This window comes from Netta rufina (assembly GCF_964035555.1).
Source record: "Netta rufina genome assembly, chromosome: 9".
Taxonomy (NCBI): Eukaryota; Metazoa; Chordata; class Aves; order Anseriformes; family Anatidae; genus Netta; species Netta rufina.
In genome coordinates, this window is record NC_140132.1 from 12568585 (window position 1) to 12585367 (window position 16783).

Consider the following 16783-nt stretch of genomic DNA (forward strand, 5'->3'; position numbering starts at 1 on the left):
GGACACGGAGATGGAAATCTCAGTTGGAATTGGACAATGTCCCCCGAAATGGAGAGCTCACCTGTGCCTGTGCCTGGCTTGCCCCACAAAGGTTTCCGTGCAGGGACAGCTTCTTACAGCTGGGGAACACCTTGGTGTTCCGGCTTGTAAAGCTGCCATGTCGATGCTGTAACATCCCTGCCAGGCGTAATCCTCTCCCTCCTGGAAGGAGTACTCATGTTAGCAAGGTGTGTAAGACTAGCCAGTAGCAATAATTTTCTGAGCAATTGCCTTTTTTCCAGCTGAGGCAGTTACTGTAAAACATTCCTTGGGGAGTGTCAGAACTCTACAGGTGTTACATGTAAGTAAAGTGTTGAAGACTTTAAAAACAAAACAAAACAAAAAAACTTACCTGGATTATATTTGCCTTAGGCTTCTATATTAAAAAAAAAAAAAAAAGCTTTTTTTCCCAACAAAGCTGTAAAAATGCAAGCAACATCCTTTCTAAAGCCTTTGTGTATAAGTATGTCGATGCACATGCACTTTTTTCTTGGCAAGAGGAGCGCTGTCAGAACACACACAGTGGGATGCAAGACGTTCATTGTGTTTGGTGTGTGTGCATGGAGTGGTTCTTTGAAAGTGCAAACTGCTGTGTGAGAGGCGTTGGAACCACATGAAAGGGCTGCAGCTTCGGGGCAGAGCCGTCAGGAGGGTGCTCTCCAGCTTTCTTTTGGCTTGAGCTGTCTCATGAATGGAAGGTGGTGCGCTGCCTTCGGGATGCAGAGGGGAAATCTCTGCTCTCTGGAAGATTCTTGCTTCCCTCCTGAAGTTGCCCCTTGGTAAGGAAGCTGCATGCCCTGTGCTACAGCCGTGGGGCCTCTCAGCTGGAGCACACGGGAGCACAACTGAGCTGTTAGATCTAGCACGTGTTTATTATCTGTTGATGGGTAGTTAGCAACTGCTTTTAAGTACAAACCCAGTATTTTTAAGTGTCTTTATGCAAATCAGATTAAGATGAGAACTGTGTAATAAGACCAGTTTCTAAGTTTTTAGTGAGACAAATGTCTAAGTTCTAGACACTTCTTACCTGCTTAGAGCAGTTTAGCATCAGGTGAGCAGCAGGACATGCAGTGCCTGTCCTATTTCTTCCTGGAGCTCCTCACCTTGCACCGTGCTGCTTCTGAGGTGTTGCACCATGTTATTTTGGGTACCAAAGTACTGTAATGGCTTGTTGGGATGGGGATGCTCGGTGCTGCCCGCCACCACTGGCTGAATCGAGTTGCAGTTTGTGTTCGCCCAGTCCTGCAGTGGGCATTGATCCTGCCCAGAAGGCTGGTGAAGCGCTCAGGAAGCTGGCACCCAGCGGTCCTGGTGTGCTTCTGCCCCTTCCCAGCTGCTCTGGCCGTGGCACCAAACCTGCAGCATCCCAGTCCTGCCTCGGGCTCAGTCCCTCAGACGGACGGACAAGCAGTGTCAGAGCCAGCAGAAAGCCAAGCAGGTGGCTTTCGAAAGCAGCTCGTGCCCCCCGAGACGCAACTGCAGCAGCAGTGCAGGTGCCGGGGTGTGTTCCTGTATAATTAACGCTAATGATACGGACGGGGGGTTATTTATTACAGGGCAGCTGCCCGTGCTAGCAGAGCGTGTGTGAGCAGCTCTCGGTGCTTCCCGACACTGGGACAGGGGCTGTGGGGCCGTTGCGCTGCTGCTCGGGGGCTGAAGGCAGCCGAGCTGCCCTGCCCAGGGGGCACGGGGCTGGGGGAGGCTGCAGGAGGTGGGTTCAAAGCTGCAGAGATGCAGGACGGGACACGCTGGGGAGCGGGGGGCACCCACGCTCCTGGATATACCGGCCCTGGCACGGGGAGGTCTCCCCACCCACGGCCGGGTTAGGAGTCTTGCCCCAAAACGGTTTTTCCCGTGTCAAAAGGATTTGGCAAATTGAGGCCCAAATTTGTACTGACACGACAACAGCTTCAGGCAGGCCAAATCTCCTGCCGGGGGTTCATCAGGCTCTCGGGCTCTCCAGGACCAGGCATTTATTGCAAGAAGCTCCTGACCCTCGTGGTGTAGTCGAGCCCTGGGAGGCTGGAGACATCGCAAGACCACCCTAGCCTAGTCAGGGGCTCGTTTGGCTGCTAGGAGAGGACCTGGTAAGGTCTCTTGTGTGCGTGGGTCCTGCTGGGCCACAGACAGGACTCTGGCAGGCTCAGGAGCAAACTTTAGTGGCCGGTTTGTCTCTGCTGAGCCTGCCTGTGACGGATTTGCGCAGGCATTTCTCCTGCTCTGCTGCTTCAGCAGGCGTCGCCGCCCTTTTCTGCTGGTTTGATGGCTGGTGCTGGGCAAGGGGTGCCAGACAGACTGGCAGATGTCTTCAAACCCACTTTGGTGAGAGGCTGAGTTCTGCCCTTGGCTCAGCATTTTGGCTCTGCTGTGCCCCTCCTTCCCCCCGCTGGCTCCAGCACCCCCTGGCTCTCACCGAGTCCCCCCGGGAGCGAGCAGCTCGCTGCAGCCTCGTGGTCGTCTCTCCGAGGGAAGGCTTCAAAGGCAGGGGCAGCAGCGCTGCACTGGGAGAGGAAGGGCTGTAATTAGAGCTGCAATCAAGGTGCAATCAAGGGCTTGCTCGTCCTGCCCCTGCTCGTACACAGCCCTGCCTGTTTCCTCCTGCTGCCCAGCACGAGTCCGGTGCTCACGGCCTGCTACCGCCTGGCAGATGGATGGCAGCAGGACGGGTCCCCATGTCTGGGGTGCTGGCTGGGCTCCTGCCTCTGTGCCGGAGCATCCTAGAGGTGTCTGACCATGCTCAGGGCTCTGGAGAGCAGCTGGGGACAGGGGCTGCCCTCGGTGTGTCGGGTGGCCTAGCCGAGGAAGCCGCCCGTGCTGGCAGGAGCTGGGCTCCCCGAGTCGGGTGGCAAATGCCCTGGGTCGGGCCGTGTCCAAACAGTTCCAAGCGTAGCGGGGCCTCTGTGTGGCGGCCGGCGTCTCTGGGTAGCAGCAACGCACCGGAGGAATCGGCCCTGAGAAAGTCTGGAAAAACAATAGCAATTGTTCTCTGTCTTTGTTCCCTTCCCTCCCCGGATGTTGCGGCAGAAGGAGCCGCGCTCGGCGCCTTGCGGGTGGGCAGAGTGAGCGCAGCTGCTGCTGCCCCTGCCCCAGTGGCACGCTGACCCTGCAAGCTGGAGCCCAGAGGCGTCCTTGTAACGAGCAGCCTTTTTCCAAGAAATGGGCTCGTTAAAATGTGCGCGGCCTCGGCACCAGACGGTAAACATGGCACCGCTCTTTCCAAAGCCTGAATCATCGCAGTTAGAATAATGAGAGCTGTACACGGGCGAGCGATGGCATCGGGCCACGATTCTGTTTGTCACAGGGCGAGACGTTTCCTCGCAGCTACAGAGCCAAGCGGTGCGGAGCAGTGGTGCAGGCGGCGTGGATCTGGTGCCTGGGCTGGGAAAGCTCTGGCGTTGCTGGGGCTGGTGGCACCTCCACCTTTTCCTCCCCCTGGGGCGACCCAAGGTGGGCTTCAGGAGGCACAGAGATGCTGTGCCCAGCACTTGCTGCACTGCACTGAGCTCTGAGCAGATCCCCGTGTCCCCTTTTCTGTCCCTGCAGGTCCTCGGTGATCCCAGGCACCTGGGGACAGGTCCTGGGGCTTCCCTGGCTTGGCTTCTGCTGTCGGCCACTGTCTGCGTGCTGCAGGCTGGAGCGTGTGGTCAGCTGCTCGCTGCCCGCATCAAAGGGTCCAGCGCTCCCCGCGGGGTGGCTGTGGGGATCCCTCTGTGTGTCCATACTTGTTCTGCCCCGGGAGCAGCCCCGGGGCGCAGGCGTTACCCCAGGCAGCCCGTGGGGAGGTGCAGCTCGTGGGTTGCTCAGCCAACCCCTCCTGCTCGCAATTCCCCACACAGAGCATTTAGGTTAGCTGCTGCTCCCAGCAGAGGAAGGCTGGCAGGTTTGTAAAACCCTTCCCTGCCTCACCTCGCAGCTTGCAGGTGTGCGCTCCGCAAACCCCAGGGGTCTCGGGGCCGGTGCCACTGCTGAAGAGGTGCAGAGCTAGGAGCAGGGAGCAGAAAATGTGTGATGGGAAAGCTTCACCTCCTTCATGGCCTCTGGTTATTCCCTTCTCAGAGAGACCCTTGACAAGGTCAGAGGCCAGGAAGGCTGTCGTGTTGCAGGCAGAACTGCCCTGTCCCCATCACACCCCACCATTGCCTGTCGGTCCCCCCTGGTTATTCTGCCTCCACATGGAGCCAACACCTACAGAGAACACACGGAGAACCATTTCCATAGCTTAAATGCTCTTAGGCACTCGTCTTTGGTGACCTCCGTTCAAGCAGCAGTGATCGGCCAGAAATGTTTGTGGTCCTGGAGGTGGCTCAGCCCCTGGCAAGGGGCCTGGGTCTGCTGGGGAGAACAAAAAGGGGCAGAAAAACGGAAAAGCCACGGTCAGTGAAGGGCGAACAGGGGATCAGGCTGTTTGTCCAGTGTAGAGGAGAAGCAAGGGATGAGTGCTCTGTGCTGGGAAACTACCAGCGAGACGCGCAGCACTGGAGCTGCTGTGGGCTTTTTTGATGCCGTTCCTAAAAGCGGTGCCTTTCACAATCCGCCTGGTCCTTTGCCCAAACTTTCCTGGGAAAACCTCTCCAAAATTTCTGGGAATTGAGTTTTTCACAAAGGGGTCAGGTTAATGGCAGTTACAGGCGCTGCACAATGCTGACAGCTTTACTGGTGTGGGGATTTCTTGTGGGAACTCGGTTCAGAAGGAGAGGAGCTCATGAAGGAGGACGCCTGCCTGGGCTTTCCTCCCCTATCTGCTTGCTCCTGTTTATTGCTGCTTCTCCCCCATTTGTGTGGTGTCTCCCGCAGTTTGTGTGAGGATGTAAATGGGAGCTGCTGAAGCAGCATGAGGGGTCTCCACATGTCCTGCAGCAGGGCTTTCCATCCCATGGCGTGGCCGAGGAGTGGGACCCTGTCCCTTTATTCAGCGCCACCACCACGAGCTCTGGCAGTGCTGCTGGATTTGGCCGTGCCCCTGAGGCGTGGTGCTCAGGGGTCCCTCCGGGTTCTGCTGTGGGAGTGCCCCTACATATGCTGTATTTTAGGGAGAAGGAGCTCTTGCCATGTGTCAGGATTAAAGACTGAAATGTAACAGTGATCCCCAAAATGTGGCTGTTGTCTGCAAATAACAAATGAGCTACGGTTGTGGAAACGCAGAAGCATTGTCCCATGTGCAGGGCCCAGCAGTGATCGAGGTGCCCTCCTAGCCCCGTCCTCTGCATGTAAGCTCTGCTTGCTGTGTGTTGTCTCCAGCCATGTTTCTCAACCTTTCCTAATCCAGGGACGGCCAAACCTTTTTGGGAGAAGTCCAAGGATCATTTTGTTCAGAGCTGCCACATGGTTTTGTTTACCGCCCAGAAGAACTAGGCAAACGTCTTGCTGTTTTTCCTCCTTTCTTCCATCCTCCCTTGGTTGCTTGTGCACGCAGGAATGTGAGCACACTTAGAGGCAATTTTGCAGAGGGCTTCCTAACGCTGCTAGGACAAGGAGCAGCTCCTGAACCAAGTGTGGCCGTGGGCTTCTAGAGCCGGCCCCGTGCCCGTGTTTAACATCACGATTTGGTTTCTGTGGGCCAGCCCACGGCACTTCACTCACTCTCCTTTACTGTGCCAGGTTCCCGAGGCCAAGAAGGGTGAAATTCTTTAGGACCACCAGTGTCCCTCTCCTTGCTGCCTTCAGCCTCAAGCTTCAGGGCCAGCCCTGTTTGTTAGCAGCGTGTGGCTGAAAAGCAAGCCCATGCTGCTGGGCTCAGTGCTGCCTTGCTTCTCCTTTACGCTGACAAACAGCGATTTTTCTTTCCCAGAAAGAAAAAATTTCCCCAGGAATTTTTCTTCCCTAGGAAGTTCCTGGGTTCCTCCGCTGCTGGAGGGCACAACCTCGTGTCTGAAGCTGTCCCCAGCGACTGCTTTTTGCCCAGGGATATTCTCAAAGGTGGCTGCGTCCCCTTGGGAAGACAAAACCCCGCTGTTCCTGCGGTGCTGGGGCCATGCTGGTCGGCACCAGCGGGAGCTGTGGTCCTCGTGCAGCTCGCACAAGTCCCACTGCTTATGTAAATCCCCCGCCAAGGGTGGCGGGGCCGCGCTGCCAGCTCCTGGAGCCGTGCTTAACTGGACACATGTGTGCAGCCTCGCGGCGTGCGGCGGCGCCGAGCCGCCTTTGTGCCAACCTGTCGGGAGGCTGGGGCTGGCAGCCAGCGGTGCCTCTCCTCTGGATGGAGCTGCACAGGCACGATGCCCTAAATCGGGGAGGGGAGCACCCCTGGTGGCACACAGAGGTGCCCGGGACTTTTGGGCAGCTCCGGACACGGGGCAGCTGGTAGCAAGGCTTGGGGCCGAGGTGCTTGTTGGTGGGTGCAGCTCTGGCTGTTCCTCCCCGACAAAAGCCCGGGTTTTGCAGCGCAGCTCTTTGTCATTTTGCCCTGGCTGTCAGTTTTCTATTCTGCCGTTTGCCTCGCAGGAAGACTTTGGGGGGGGAGGGGGAGAGCTAATTTCAATTGTTCAGAGGATGGAAGTAACTTGTTTTGTGGCTAGAGAAAACGAGCAGAGCTTGCTGTGCGCAGGGAGTTTTTCCACTGCTGTCTCTCGTTTGAATACTGTAACCTCGAGGGTTTCCAAAGTGGTGTGTGGCACGTTTCTGCCCTCCTTGCAGCAGATTTGCTCCTGCTACCTGGCCATGGGCTGCGAGCTTTGTGATGGGCATGGCCAGAGTGGCCGTGCATCACCTGCACTGAGGGAAAAATCCATCTTGTAGGGCCTGGCTGTTTTTTGGGCAGGGTTGGGTGGACTAGAGTGGATGGTGGATCTCCCCTGTACAGGCTGGGATCTTGCTCGGAAAGCAGGGGGCTTTTGGGTACAGCAAGGTGCCCACCTCAGCCTCCACATGCAGGGGCGGCTCTCCTACCTCTCCCCACGTGACCCCAGAAAAATGAATCACCAAAACCGAAAGGAAGCAAAGAAAAAAAAAAAAAATCCCTCCCCAGAGCTGCCTTCCAGAGGGTTGGGCAAAAGATAAAAGCTCCGCGAGGAAACGGGGCTCCTCCTCTCCCCCCGCGCCTTGCCATTTAAATGTCTGCACGCAGGCTGAGCCCACACTGCCCTGCAGCCTCCTCGGCAGCCCCAGCACCCGGCGTGATGCCCACGCAGGGGGACGCAGGAGATGGGTGTTAGCCCCCGGCCCGCAGTGGCTTGGCCCTGAGCAGTGCTCGCAGCAGCCCCACGGGAGGACCATGCGAGGGCACTGGGGGCTGTGAGCATCCATCCCTCCATCCATCCGTCGGGGTGGATGGACCCCCTGCGGCCAGCCCCCCATGTCGGCCTTGCTGCTGCTCTGGGCCGTCCTCCTCCACTGGGCCTCCGGCGGGGGCCTTGCCCGGGGCGGCAGGACGTGGCAGCACTGCACAGGTAGGAGCCGGGGTCGGCGGCACGGGAGGGCAGCTCGGAGGCGTTAGTGGGACATACTGGGGGGCTTTCAGCTCCCCGTGCTGCCGGAGCAGCCCCCAGGAAATGTGCTGTGCTGCAGGGTGCCCCATACCAGGCATGTTTGGATACCCCTGTGGGTTGTCTCGGGGTGACGGATGCATCCTAAGCCCTCCTGGTGGCAAAAGTGCCCCAGGAGGTTCCTGTCCTGTCCCTCCAGCTGTGGAGCCGCTGCTTCCACTGCCCCTCCTGCACCCTCAGCTGGCAGCGTCCCACGTCCCCGGGGTCTGTGCTCCTGCTGCAGAGCATGGTCCCGGTGGCTGCTGATCGTTAGCAGCAGCTGATGTGGGAGGCAAATTGGGACTCACGTCTTTGGTTTTAGCTGGAAACTGCCTCAGCGAGGACAGGGCCCTGCCTGCCTTCTCCAGGCACAGCCTCCAGCCTTTGGGCTAATCCCTTCCGCCCTTGGGGCAGCCCGGGGGATGCTAAACCCTTCTGCAAACCTGAGCCTGAATTCAGCTTGCGCTATTTGCTGGAGAAAAAAAAAAAATATATCAGAAACTGCTTGTTTCCTGACAGCCGTGCACTTTTTTCTGGTCCTTTCCTAAGCAAAGTGCCTGGGGAGGGTGTGCTTCCTCATCCCGGCTGTTTCAACCCCACTACGTGCCCAGCCAGCCTTGCTGATGGCTCTCTCCTGCTTGGCCTCCCCTCTGTGCTTAAGCAGAAGGGATTTTGGTACAAACGGGTACTAAGGGCCCGCGAGCTGGATGTGTGACAAGCAGAGGGCCACTGCATGGACCAGCTCCTGGCAGGAAAACGCTCTGTGTGGGGGCTCGGAGCTGCCTGTTCCCCAGCTGCATGCAAGCAGGGGTTTGTCTCCCAGTGCCGTTTTTTCAGCTGGGTGGTGCCCAAGGGCTGTGCGTGTTCTTTTCTCATCTGGGGGAAAGTATAATTATTTAATGAGAGCTTTTCGCATCCGCTGGGGAAGTGCCTGTGTGCAGCTGGGGCTGGGGCAGGGACTGCTGTGCCCCCTGCCCTGGGGACGGGAGCAGGAGCCTGTTGTGCCAGCACACTCGTAGGCACTTCCCTGCTCTCCTGGCTCTGGCTGTGAGCTCTGGTGCCAGCTGGACAGATGGGAGCAGAGCCCTTGGAAGCTCGCAGAGTGGGGATCAGCACGTGGGGTGCTTCATGCCATCGAGACCCCGCCACAGCATCCAGCCTGTGGGGTGGGGAGGCCGGCCTTGGCCCCTGCGGTGTTGCAGAGCGCTGTAGCCAACGCTGGACATAGGTTTGCTGCCCTGAGCGAGCAGGGGAGCTCCAGGGCAGGGCGGCTGGCACAGCCGTGACGTGTCCCGCGGTCTCTCTGCGTAGACCTGCGCCCGCTGGACATCCTCTCGGAGGTGGTGCCGGCCGGCGGCCTGGCCCGTGGCCTGCGGGTGTTCCAAGTGCAGGGGGTGCGCGGCCTCCAGCTCGCCGCCGCCTGGCCCCGGGCCTTGGGCTTCCCCGCCTCGCGCCTCTTCGTCCACTGCGACCGCTTCCCTGAGGAGTTCTCCATTATCGTCACCCTGAGAGTCCTCGACGTCCCCGCCAAGGTAAGCGCCGCCGCTGGGGGCTGGGACCGGCCCCTGTCATCGGGTGCGAGGCCGGGAGAGGAGCGGGCAGACCTTCCCTGGCCTCCTCCTGCAGAGGAACGAGTACATCTTCACGCTGATGGCCGAGGAGAGCCCCAGCGTGCTGGTGGGGCTCCGCTACGCGCCCAGCAAGCTCCACTTCCTCTTCTGGAGCCAGGAGCGCTCCAGCGGCTGGCAGACCCGCGTCACCTTCCGCAACGTCTCCCTGGCAGACAGCCGCTGGCACACACTCGTCCTGGCCGTCTCCGGCCAGTCCTTCTCGCTGACGGTGGACTGCAGCAGCCCCAAGGACGTGTAGGTCGGGGGCAGCTCCTGGGGGACTCGGGGGAGAGGTGCTGGGGGACACAGAGGGCAGGGCAACCACTCTGCTGGGTGGTTGTGTCCCCCAGTTGCCACCACGACGTTATCATCCTCTGCCTGCTGCAGGGTGGTGGAGACGCCATTTCCAGCTTCTCTGTCTGTGAAGAGAGCCAGATTTTACCTGGGCAACAGGAGGAGAAGGAAGGGCTTGTTCACGGTAGGTGTCCTTTGTGTCACCAGGTCGCTGCGGGGCAGGGGTCCCCAGGCAGAGCAGGGTGCAGGTGCTGTGTGCATGGTCGCGGGGAGACCTCTGCTTGGCTGGCAGCCCGTGGCCTCCTGGCTGCATGGACTCGACTGGACAAATGTGCAACAGCTGGTGGCACAGTCTCGTTAATACAAAAATTACACCTGGGCCTGCCTGGTGAGAAGTGGTAGCAGCAAAAGCCTTCTGCAGCTAACACAGCCCCTGCCAGTGCTCCAGCCGTGCCAGCTGTTAAACTGCCCAGGTCAGAGGTTTTGGCACGTAACGTTGATCTGAGAAACATGTGTGAATCACACTGAGTTGCAGCCTGGGAAGGAGGGAAGCAAACAGGAGTCTGGGGGGAAGCTCAGGACATGAACCACCTGCAGCTTCCATTTCCCAGCCTCATGGGACTCGCTCCTGTTCCCCTGTTCCTGCTTTCCCAGGGTCTACTGAGGCAGCTTGTCCTGTTGCCAGGAGCTGACGCCACCCCTCGGATATGCCCGGCTGTGAATTTTGAAGCAGCCACGCTCTCCATCCCTGCTGTTCTCCAGGACGTGCCAGTGAAGTCAGCGAGCAACGAGGTGCTGAAGTACCCCTACGGTCAGTGCTTGCCAGCGAGTGCTCGGGGCACTTGGCTCTGTCCTGCCAGTGTTGCAGGGGGCTTGTTGCATGTAGGAGGGCACGGAGCAGCAGCATTTCCTAAGAACCCTGTGTCCCTGGAAGTCTCCCCTGGGGATAACAGAGAGAGATCCAGGTGTCTTGAATTCAGGAAGAGGAGGAGAAGCTGGGTAGCTTGGGGGGCAGGTGGGCACTGCTATGGGGTGACAGGGACTGGGGTCCAGGTGAATCCAGCCTGAAGAAGAGAGGTGAGACTCGAGCCTCCCCGGTAACACAGTGGCCATGGGCTCACACTGCTGGTGCCAGCAGCCCCCCGGGTGCCAGCAGCCAGCCATCTGGCTCGGGGTCAGGATGCTGTGTTCCCTGGTGCCCACCGGGATGTTCAGCCTGCTGTGTGTCTTGGGGTGAGCCTCTTCCTTCCTTCATCACATGCATTAAGGATGCCTGCCTTGCTCCTGTTTGTGCCCAGAGACTGACATGAAGGTGACCCTTGGGTCCCGTCCACCCTGCACCAAACAGGAGAAGGCGCAGTTCTGGTTCAACGCCCCCCGGAGAGGGCTGTACCTCTGTGACGGCAGCACCTGGATTTCCATGCTGGAAGGTACTGGTATGCTATGCATGATGCTTGCCGGGAAAGGGGAAGCTCTTCCAGCACGAGAGGAGCAGAGATTCACCCTTGGTGACACTGGGGGGCAGGAACCAAGGACGTTGACAACCAGCAGGGTGATACAGTGGGGTTGTCCCTGCATGCCTCCCTGTCTGTGCCCATATCCGTACTCTCAGTGCAGCTCTGGATTCACTCACACAGTGTCTGTGCTGTCTGTCCGTGCTGTGCTGTCTGTCTGTGCTGTGCTCTCTGTCCCTCCCAGTCCTCCTTAGGTCAGTCTGCCCGAGCAGGACAGCTCTGGCCACCAGGTGCTGTGCTGCACATGTCTGGGGTGCTGGGCTGCTCCTTGCTGCGGGTCCCCAGTGTGTGAGTGCTGCTGGTGCTGAAGTGCTTGCGGGTAGAGGGGAAGGAGCAGAAGGACTCCTCAGCCCCTGGAGATACCAGAGCGAGCAGCGGGAAGGTGACAGTGGAAAGTCCCCATGTCTTTCCAGCCCTAGTGGCCTTGGTGCAGAAAATAGCAGGACAACGCTGGAGCACCCAGGCCTTGCAGGAAAGGGGATGGACTTTGAAAATAAAACTCAAATTTCACCCGCATGCTCACAATTACCAAAATCCATCTCCAGACAGTCATAGAATATCCCGAATTGGAAAGGACTCACAAGGATCATCACTCAGGACTACCTAAAAATGAAGGTGTGTGCGAGGGCATTGTTCCTTCTTACACTGCAGCAGCCTGGGTGCCGCGACCACCTCCCTGGGCACCGGCCTACCCAGGCTTCAGTGTGAGAGCATGGAGCAGGAGGCACAGAACAACCGAGCCATCCTTCGCCCCTCTTCTGGGGCTTTTCTTATGACAGCAACCACGTGCTGGGTTTGGACGAGCTTTTTGCCTTCTCCAGGAGCTGGCAGTGGTTGGTTTCCCCATCCCTGCCTACCTCTGGAAGCCATCAGGACTTGTACCATGCATCTTGGTGCTGGGCGCATCTCACAGCAGGGCCATCCAGTTCTGAGTTCTCTTTTCTGTTGGTTTTGTAGCCAAACAGCGACTGGACTATGTGGAGGAGCACCAGAGCCTGGTGACCAACTCGGAGACAATGGGCATCGAGGTCTTCACCATCCCAAAGGTGGGACTCTTTGCGGCCACTGCCAACCGGTACACCCCCCCGGGGTCAGCCGTCTACAAGTGGACTGACGGGAAGTTTGTGCCCTACCAGAACATCCCCACCTACCAAGCTCAGTCCTGGAAGTATTTCACCATAGGGAAAAAGGTGAGTCTGCCTGGAAGGTTGTTTCAGGGCTGCGCCAAGCTGCAGGTGGCCCACGCTGGCTTCCCTTCACCTAGCCCAGGGCAGACCTGTGTCTCAGGCATGGTGCAGGGGGTAAATCCTCATCGCCTGTGTCTTTGACAGAGTCACACTGATGCATGTATTCACAAGGTTAGGGTCCATCCTAGGGACGGCCCCCTGTTTGCTGAGGCACAGCTGCACCCACCCAGGCAACCGTCAGCCCCCGATGCTGGCAGGATCTTCCTGTGGGGTCATCCCCTTGCAAGGAGCTCCAGGCCAGGCAAAAAAATCATCTGCTGAGAGCTGCAGGGCTCCCAGGGGAGTTTGGATTGTCCCTACCCTGGTACCACCGGTCCTGGCTGCAGGGTTTTTCTTTGGCCTGGAAAATATTTTATTTCAGGGCACCATTATCGTTTTTCCTGTTGTCATTTTACCTGTGATTTTTTCTTCTGAACAACCTTTCTCCGTGGGAAGCCTCCCAGCCTCCCAACCCATCCTTGCCCTGCCCGTGCTTGTTATGTGCCCCCATGAGAGGAGAAAAACGAGATGTCCTGGCTTGTTATTTTTCAGATCTTCCTAGCAGTGGCTAATTTTGAGCAGAATGACAGGGGTCAGGAGTTCTCTGTAATATACAAGTGGAGCCACAGGAAGGAGAAATTCATCACCCACCAGAGGATCACCACGCACAGCGCTAGGGACTGGGAGGCATTTGTCATTGAGGGAGAGGCTTTCCTCGCGGTGGTCAACCACAGAGAAGGTACCCAGCCCTTATTCTCTACTGGCACGGCTCAGCTACCTGCTTGGGGCTCAGCTACCTGTGGGGCAGGCATCCTACACTGCGAGGGGTGAATGGGTCAGTGCTGGGGCCCTGGCTCTGCAGGACAACACCGGCCTCGTTTGGGTCCCGGGCTGGTGGCACCCCCAGTGTTGGACCCCAGCACTTAGGATGAGACCTGCTGGCACAGCAAGGCCCCATGGTGGGGCTGTGCACATCATGCAGGGGTTAGGACCTTCATGGCTGAGCCAAGCTGGATCTGTTCCCTTCAGGAGCTGGAGTTCAGCCTCTGCAGAGCTGCCTCTCATCCATGCGGCCGTTCCCTGCAAGCCCCATTCCTCCCGGAGCCCTTTGTGCCCCATTCTCTTCTGTTGCAATGAGGATCACCCATAAACCCTATAAACTTGTGGTCCTGCTGCTGCTCACTCCCAGACACATCAGTGGGGCCTAGCCAAGGGCAGAGGTGCTGAGCGAGCATGGGGTGAAAAGGGACCAGGGAGTCCGCCCCTCCTCCTGGGATGGGGCCAGCTTTTTGTTGGAATAATAATAAATAAATAGGTAATGATTAGGCTCTGGTTGGAGCTTCAGGAGGTTTCCAGGCTGGCCACCACGCCAGGGGCAAGTGGAGATGCCCCCAGGGTCCTCTCCTCAGGGGGTGAAGGGCTTCCAAGCGGCAAGGCTGGCAAATATTGTCTCGTCTGACCTGCTTCTGGATCTTTATTCTGTTCTTTCGTCACTCTACATGTCCTTGTCTCCCCCAGGGAATAACCACAACATAGACAGTGTGATATACAGGTGGAACCCCCGGACCGGGCTCTTTGAAACCAACCAGACCATCCCTACCTCTGGTGCCTACGACTGGGAATTTTTCACCATTGGGCCATATTCCTTCCTGGCCGTGGCCAACACATTTAATGGCACATCCACGAAGATCTACTCACACATCTACATCTGGCTCCGTGGCTCTTTCCAGCTCTTCCAGTCTATTCTGGTAAGGTTACCCACTGGTCACACACTGCTTCTCAGTTCCCCACTGGGTTGAGACAAGCCAGGGAATAATTTTGATGGCTGGTCCTCTTTAGTCCTCTGAAAAGGTAGCAAGAGTTTCCCACTGGTTCTCCCCTAGGAATTGACCAAGGGAAGTTTGTCTTCTTCCTTGGAAGGTCTTAAGACCGGGTAGCATCCACACTGCACCCCTGTCAGGTTCATCACACTTCCTAGCATGCTTGGCTTGCAAAAGGCTTGTCCCATGTGATGCTTCTTGGGCGGCTTCTTTCCCCTCAGACCTTTGGTGCTGCTGACTGGGAGGTCTTTCATATCGGGGACAGAGTCTTCCTGGCTGTCGCCAACAGCCACAGCTATGACAGTGGGATGCCAGTGCCTTCTAATTTCTATGCCATCAACTCCTCCATCTATGAGCTGAACGTCACGGCCCAGATGTTTGTCAAATTCCAGGATCTCCTAACCTACAGGTACCTGTGCAAAGAGCCAAGGTGCTCCTCAGCCTGTGGTATTACTCTGAACACCCCAAACTGCATAGGGGTCTCCTGGAGGGCCCAGAGAGTTCATGGGGGCTTGCACGCTGCTGGAGCGTGAAACTGATGGGGAGGGCAATGGGAGACGAGGCCTGGGCACTGAATCCCAGTGGGAATTAAGGGAAGGCCCTGGATTTGAGAAGAAGGATGGATTTCCTTTCAGGAGCAGCCTGGGAAGACTGGGGTTTCCCAGACCTGGAAAGCTGGGGCTGGGGCTGGCCGGGTGCCTGGGAGTGGGGTCAGAGCAGGGTGGCAGGGCTCGGTGTGGGGTCGGTGCATCTCACCCACCTCTGCCTGCTTCATCCCCCAGCGCCCTGGACTGGGAGTTCTTCTCGATGGGGGACGACTCCTTTCTGGTGGTAGCAAACTCCTTCGATGGCTTCACCTTCTCTGTTAACAGTATTATCTACAGGTACTGCTGCATGGCTGGGGCAGGGCGAGCTCTCCAACAGACATGGGGGCAGCCGGAGGACACGGGCACTCCTGTCCCTGCCTGAGGGGCCGGGTCCCAGCCTCATGCCTGCACTGGCCGGCTGGGTGCAGGACACCCCATGGGGAAGGCACAGCTGTGGGGACGGGTGGGTGGCTCTTTGCTCTCCCAGAGAGAGCACAGGGAGGGTGCAAGGGGAGACAGATAGGCCTGCTCCCTGTCTCTGCACAGGCCTCCAGGCAGGAAGGGAAGCCCTCACCCTGAAGCACTGCATGGAGGTGAAAGGTGCCAGGCTCCAGGTCCGGCTTTCCTGCCCACTTTTAGTGCCCCCAGAGCTAACTGCCCTCCCCGTGCAGGTGGCAAGGCTATGAAGGCTTCGTAGCAGTTCACCACCTTCCCACCGTTGGCTGTAGAGACTGGGAGGCGTTTAACACCACCGAGGGCTCCTACCTCATCTACTCCAGTGCCAAGGAGCCACTTTCCAAGGTGCTGAAGCTGAAAACCACATGAGGTGGCCGAGGCGTACTCAGCTCCTTGCCGGGACTGGGACGAGCAAGGGCGTGGAAGTGGGAAGACCCCAGCCCGGGACAGACGAAGCCCAGGGACAACTGCAGCATCCACCCGGGGACGGCTGGCTGTGCGTGCCAGAGGGCAGAGAGGAGGACAGGAGCTGCCGGGCTCAGCAGCCTCCAGCCAGGAGGGTCCCAGAGCCCTGCTGTCACGGCCAGAGCTCGTGCAAAGCCAGGGAAGAAAAAGCCCGAGCAGAGCGTGTGCTCTTGGGTCAGGCATGTGGCAGCGGGTAGGAAACGATGTGGGAGAAGGTGGGGAAAAGTTGGCTTCAGCTTGGCTCTGGCTGCCCGACACCAGGGGCCCCAAAGCTGGCAAGGACCCCCTGGCCCCACACGGCGCACCGTGCCTCGTGCCTGGGCTGTCTCCGGGGGTCCCTCTTGGCACCACCGCCTGCTGACCCTCCCCTCCACCGTGGCTGCTCTCAGCTGTCCTCGCTGAGAGACGTGTGTGTATTGTACAAACCCACGGACCCGCTGCACAGCTGCAGCTGGCAGGCAGAGGCATTTGTCACGGCCGGCATTGCCTAGGTGGCAGGGCAGGCGCGCTCCTGGGCACTCATCCCGAGGGTTTTGTGGGTGTGTGTCGGTGTGTTGCTGGCCTCCACCGCCTTGTCTGGTCCTTACACCCCTGTGCGCAGGGTTAGGGATGCTTTTCCTCGCCTTTATCTGGGGTGATCTATTGTTTAACCAGGGCTCCAATAAACTGCGTGCACCCCTCCATGAAAGCTGCAGGAAGTCGAGCTGCTCTGCCCACAACGGGGGCTCCTCCTTTGGTCCCTAAAACCCCTCCAGGTATCCTCGGTCTCTCCTTGGCTCTGCAGGACCCCTGGGGGCTCCCAGGACCTCACGCAGGCTGCAGGGAAGATGTGAGGATGGGACGCAGCTCGTGCCTTCTCCTGCTTCCTCCTGAGCATCCCCCAGCCTCCCCAGCCCCAGGTCTCCTGCTTGGGCCTCCTTGTTCGGGTCTCCTTGTTGGCCTCCCCAACAAGGGCATAATGATACCGGCTACCATTTCTTCCAGGACAGCCTAATTTTGATTTAAGGTTAATTGCACGCAGACATAGAGCTGCAGTGATTACAAAACGCCTCCCTCCCACCCGCAGCTCTGCACACCCCACCCAGACACACACGGGGTGCTGCAGGATGGGGGTGTCGAGATGGGCACCGCCTGGGAGCCTCTGCCCCTGCTTCCAGCTGCAACGTGGGATGTGGAGGTTTGCAGCTCTGAGTTCCCATCTCAGCAATGCCAAGTGTTAGAAAAGTGGTGAGTCAAGACTCCCGAGATCATCAAGCTGGCTTAATCACCACCGGGTTTTTAAATAACAAGACCTGGAGTTCTTTTACCATCT

The 16783-nt window shown here is 58.3% G+C and overlaps 1 protein-coding gene across 1 annotated transcript; it reads left to right on the forward strand.

Annotated features, from left to right (window-relative positions):
• Positions 1-7330: 7330 nt before the first annotated feature.
• TSPEAR (thrombospondin type laminin G domain and EAR repeats) lies at positions 7331-15375 on the forward strand (the record flags this gene model as incomplete). The annotated part of the gene is made up of 12 exons (XM_084291871.1): positions 7331-7424; positions 8811-9031; positions 9126-9364; positions 9497-9587; positions 10058-10214; positions 10702-10833; positions 11875-12107; positions 12696-12882; positions 13662-13891; positions 14185-14372; positions 14746-14847; positions 15222-15375. The coding sequence occupies 12 exons, from the start codon at positions 7331-7333 to the stop codon at positions 15373-15375; spliced, it is 2028 nt and encodes a 675-aa protein (XP_084147997.1).
• Positions 15376-16783: the final 1408 nt, after the last annotated feature.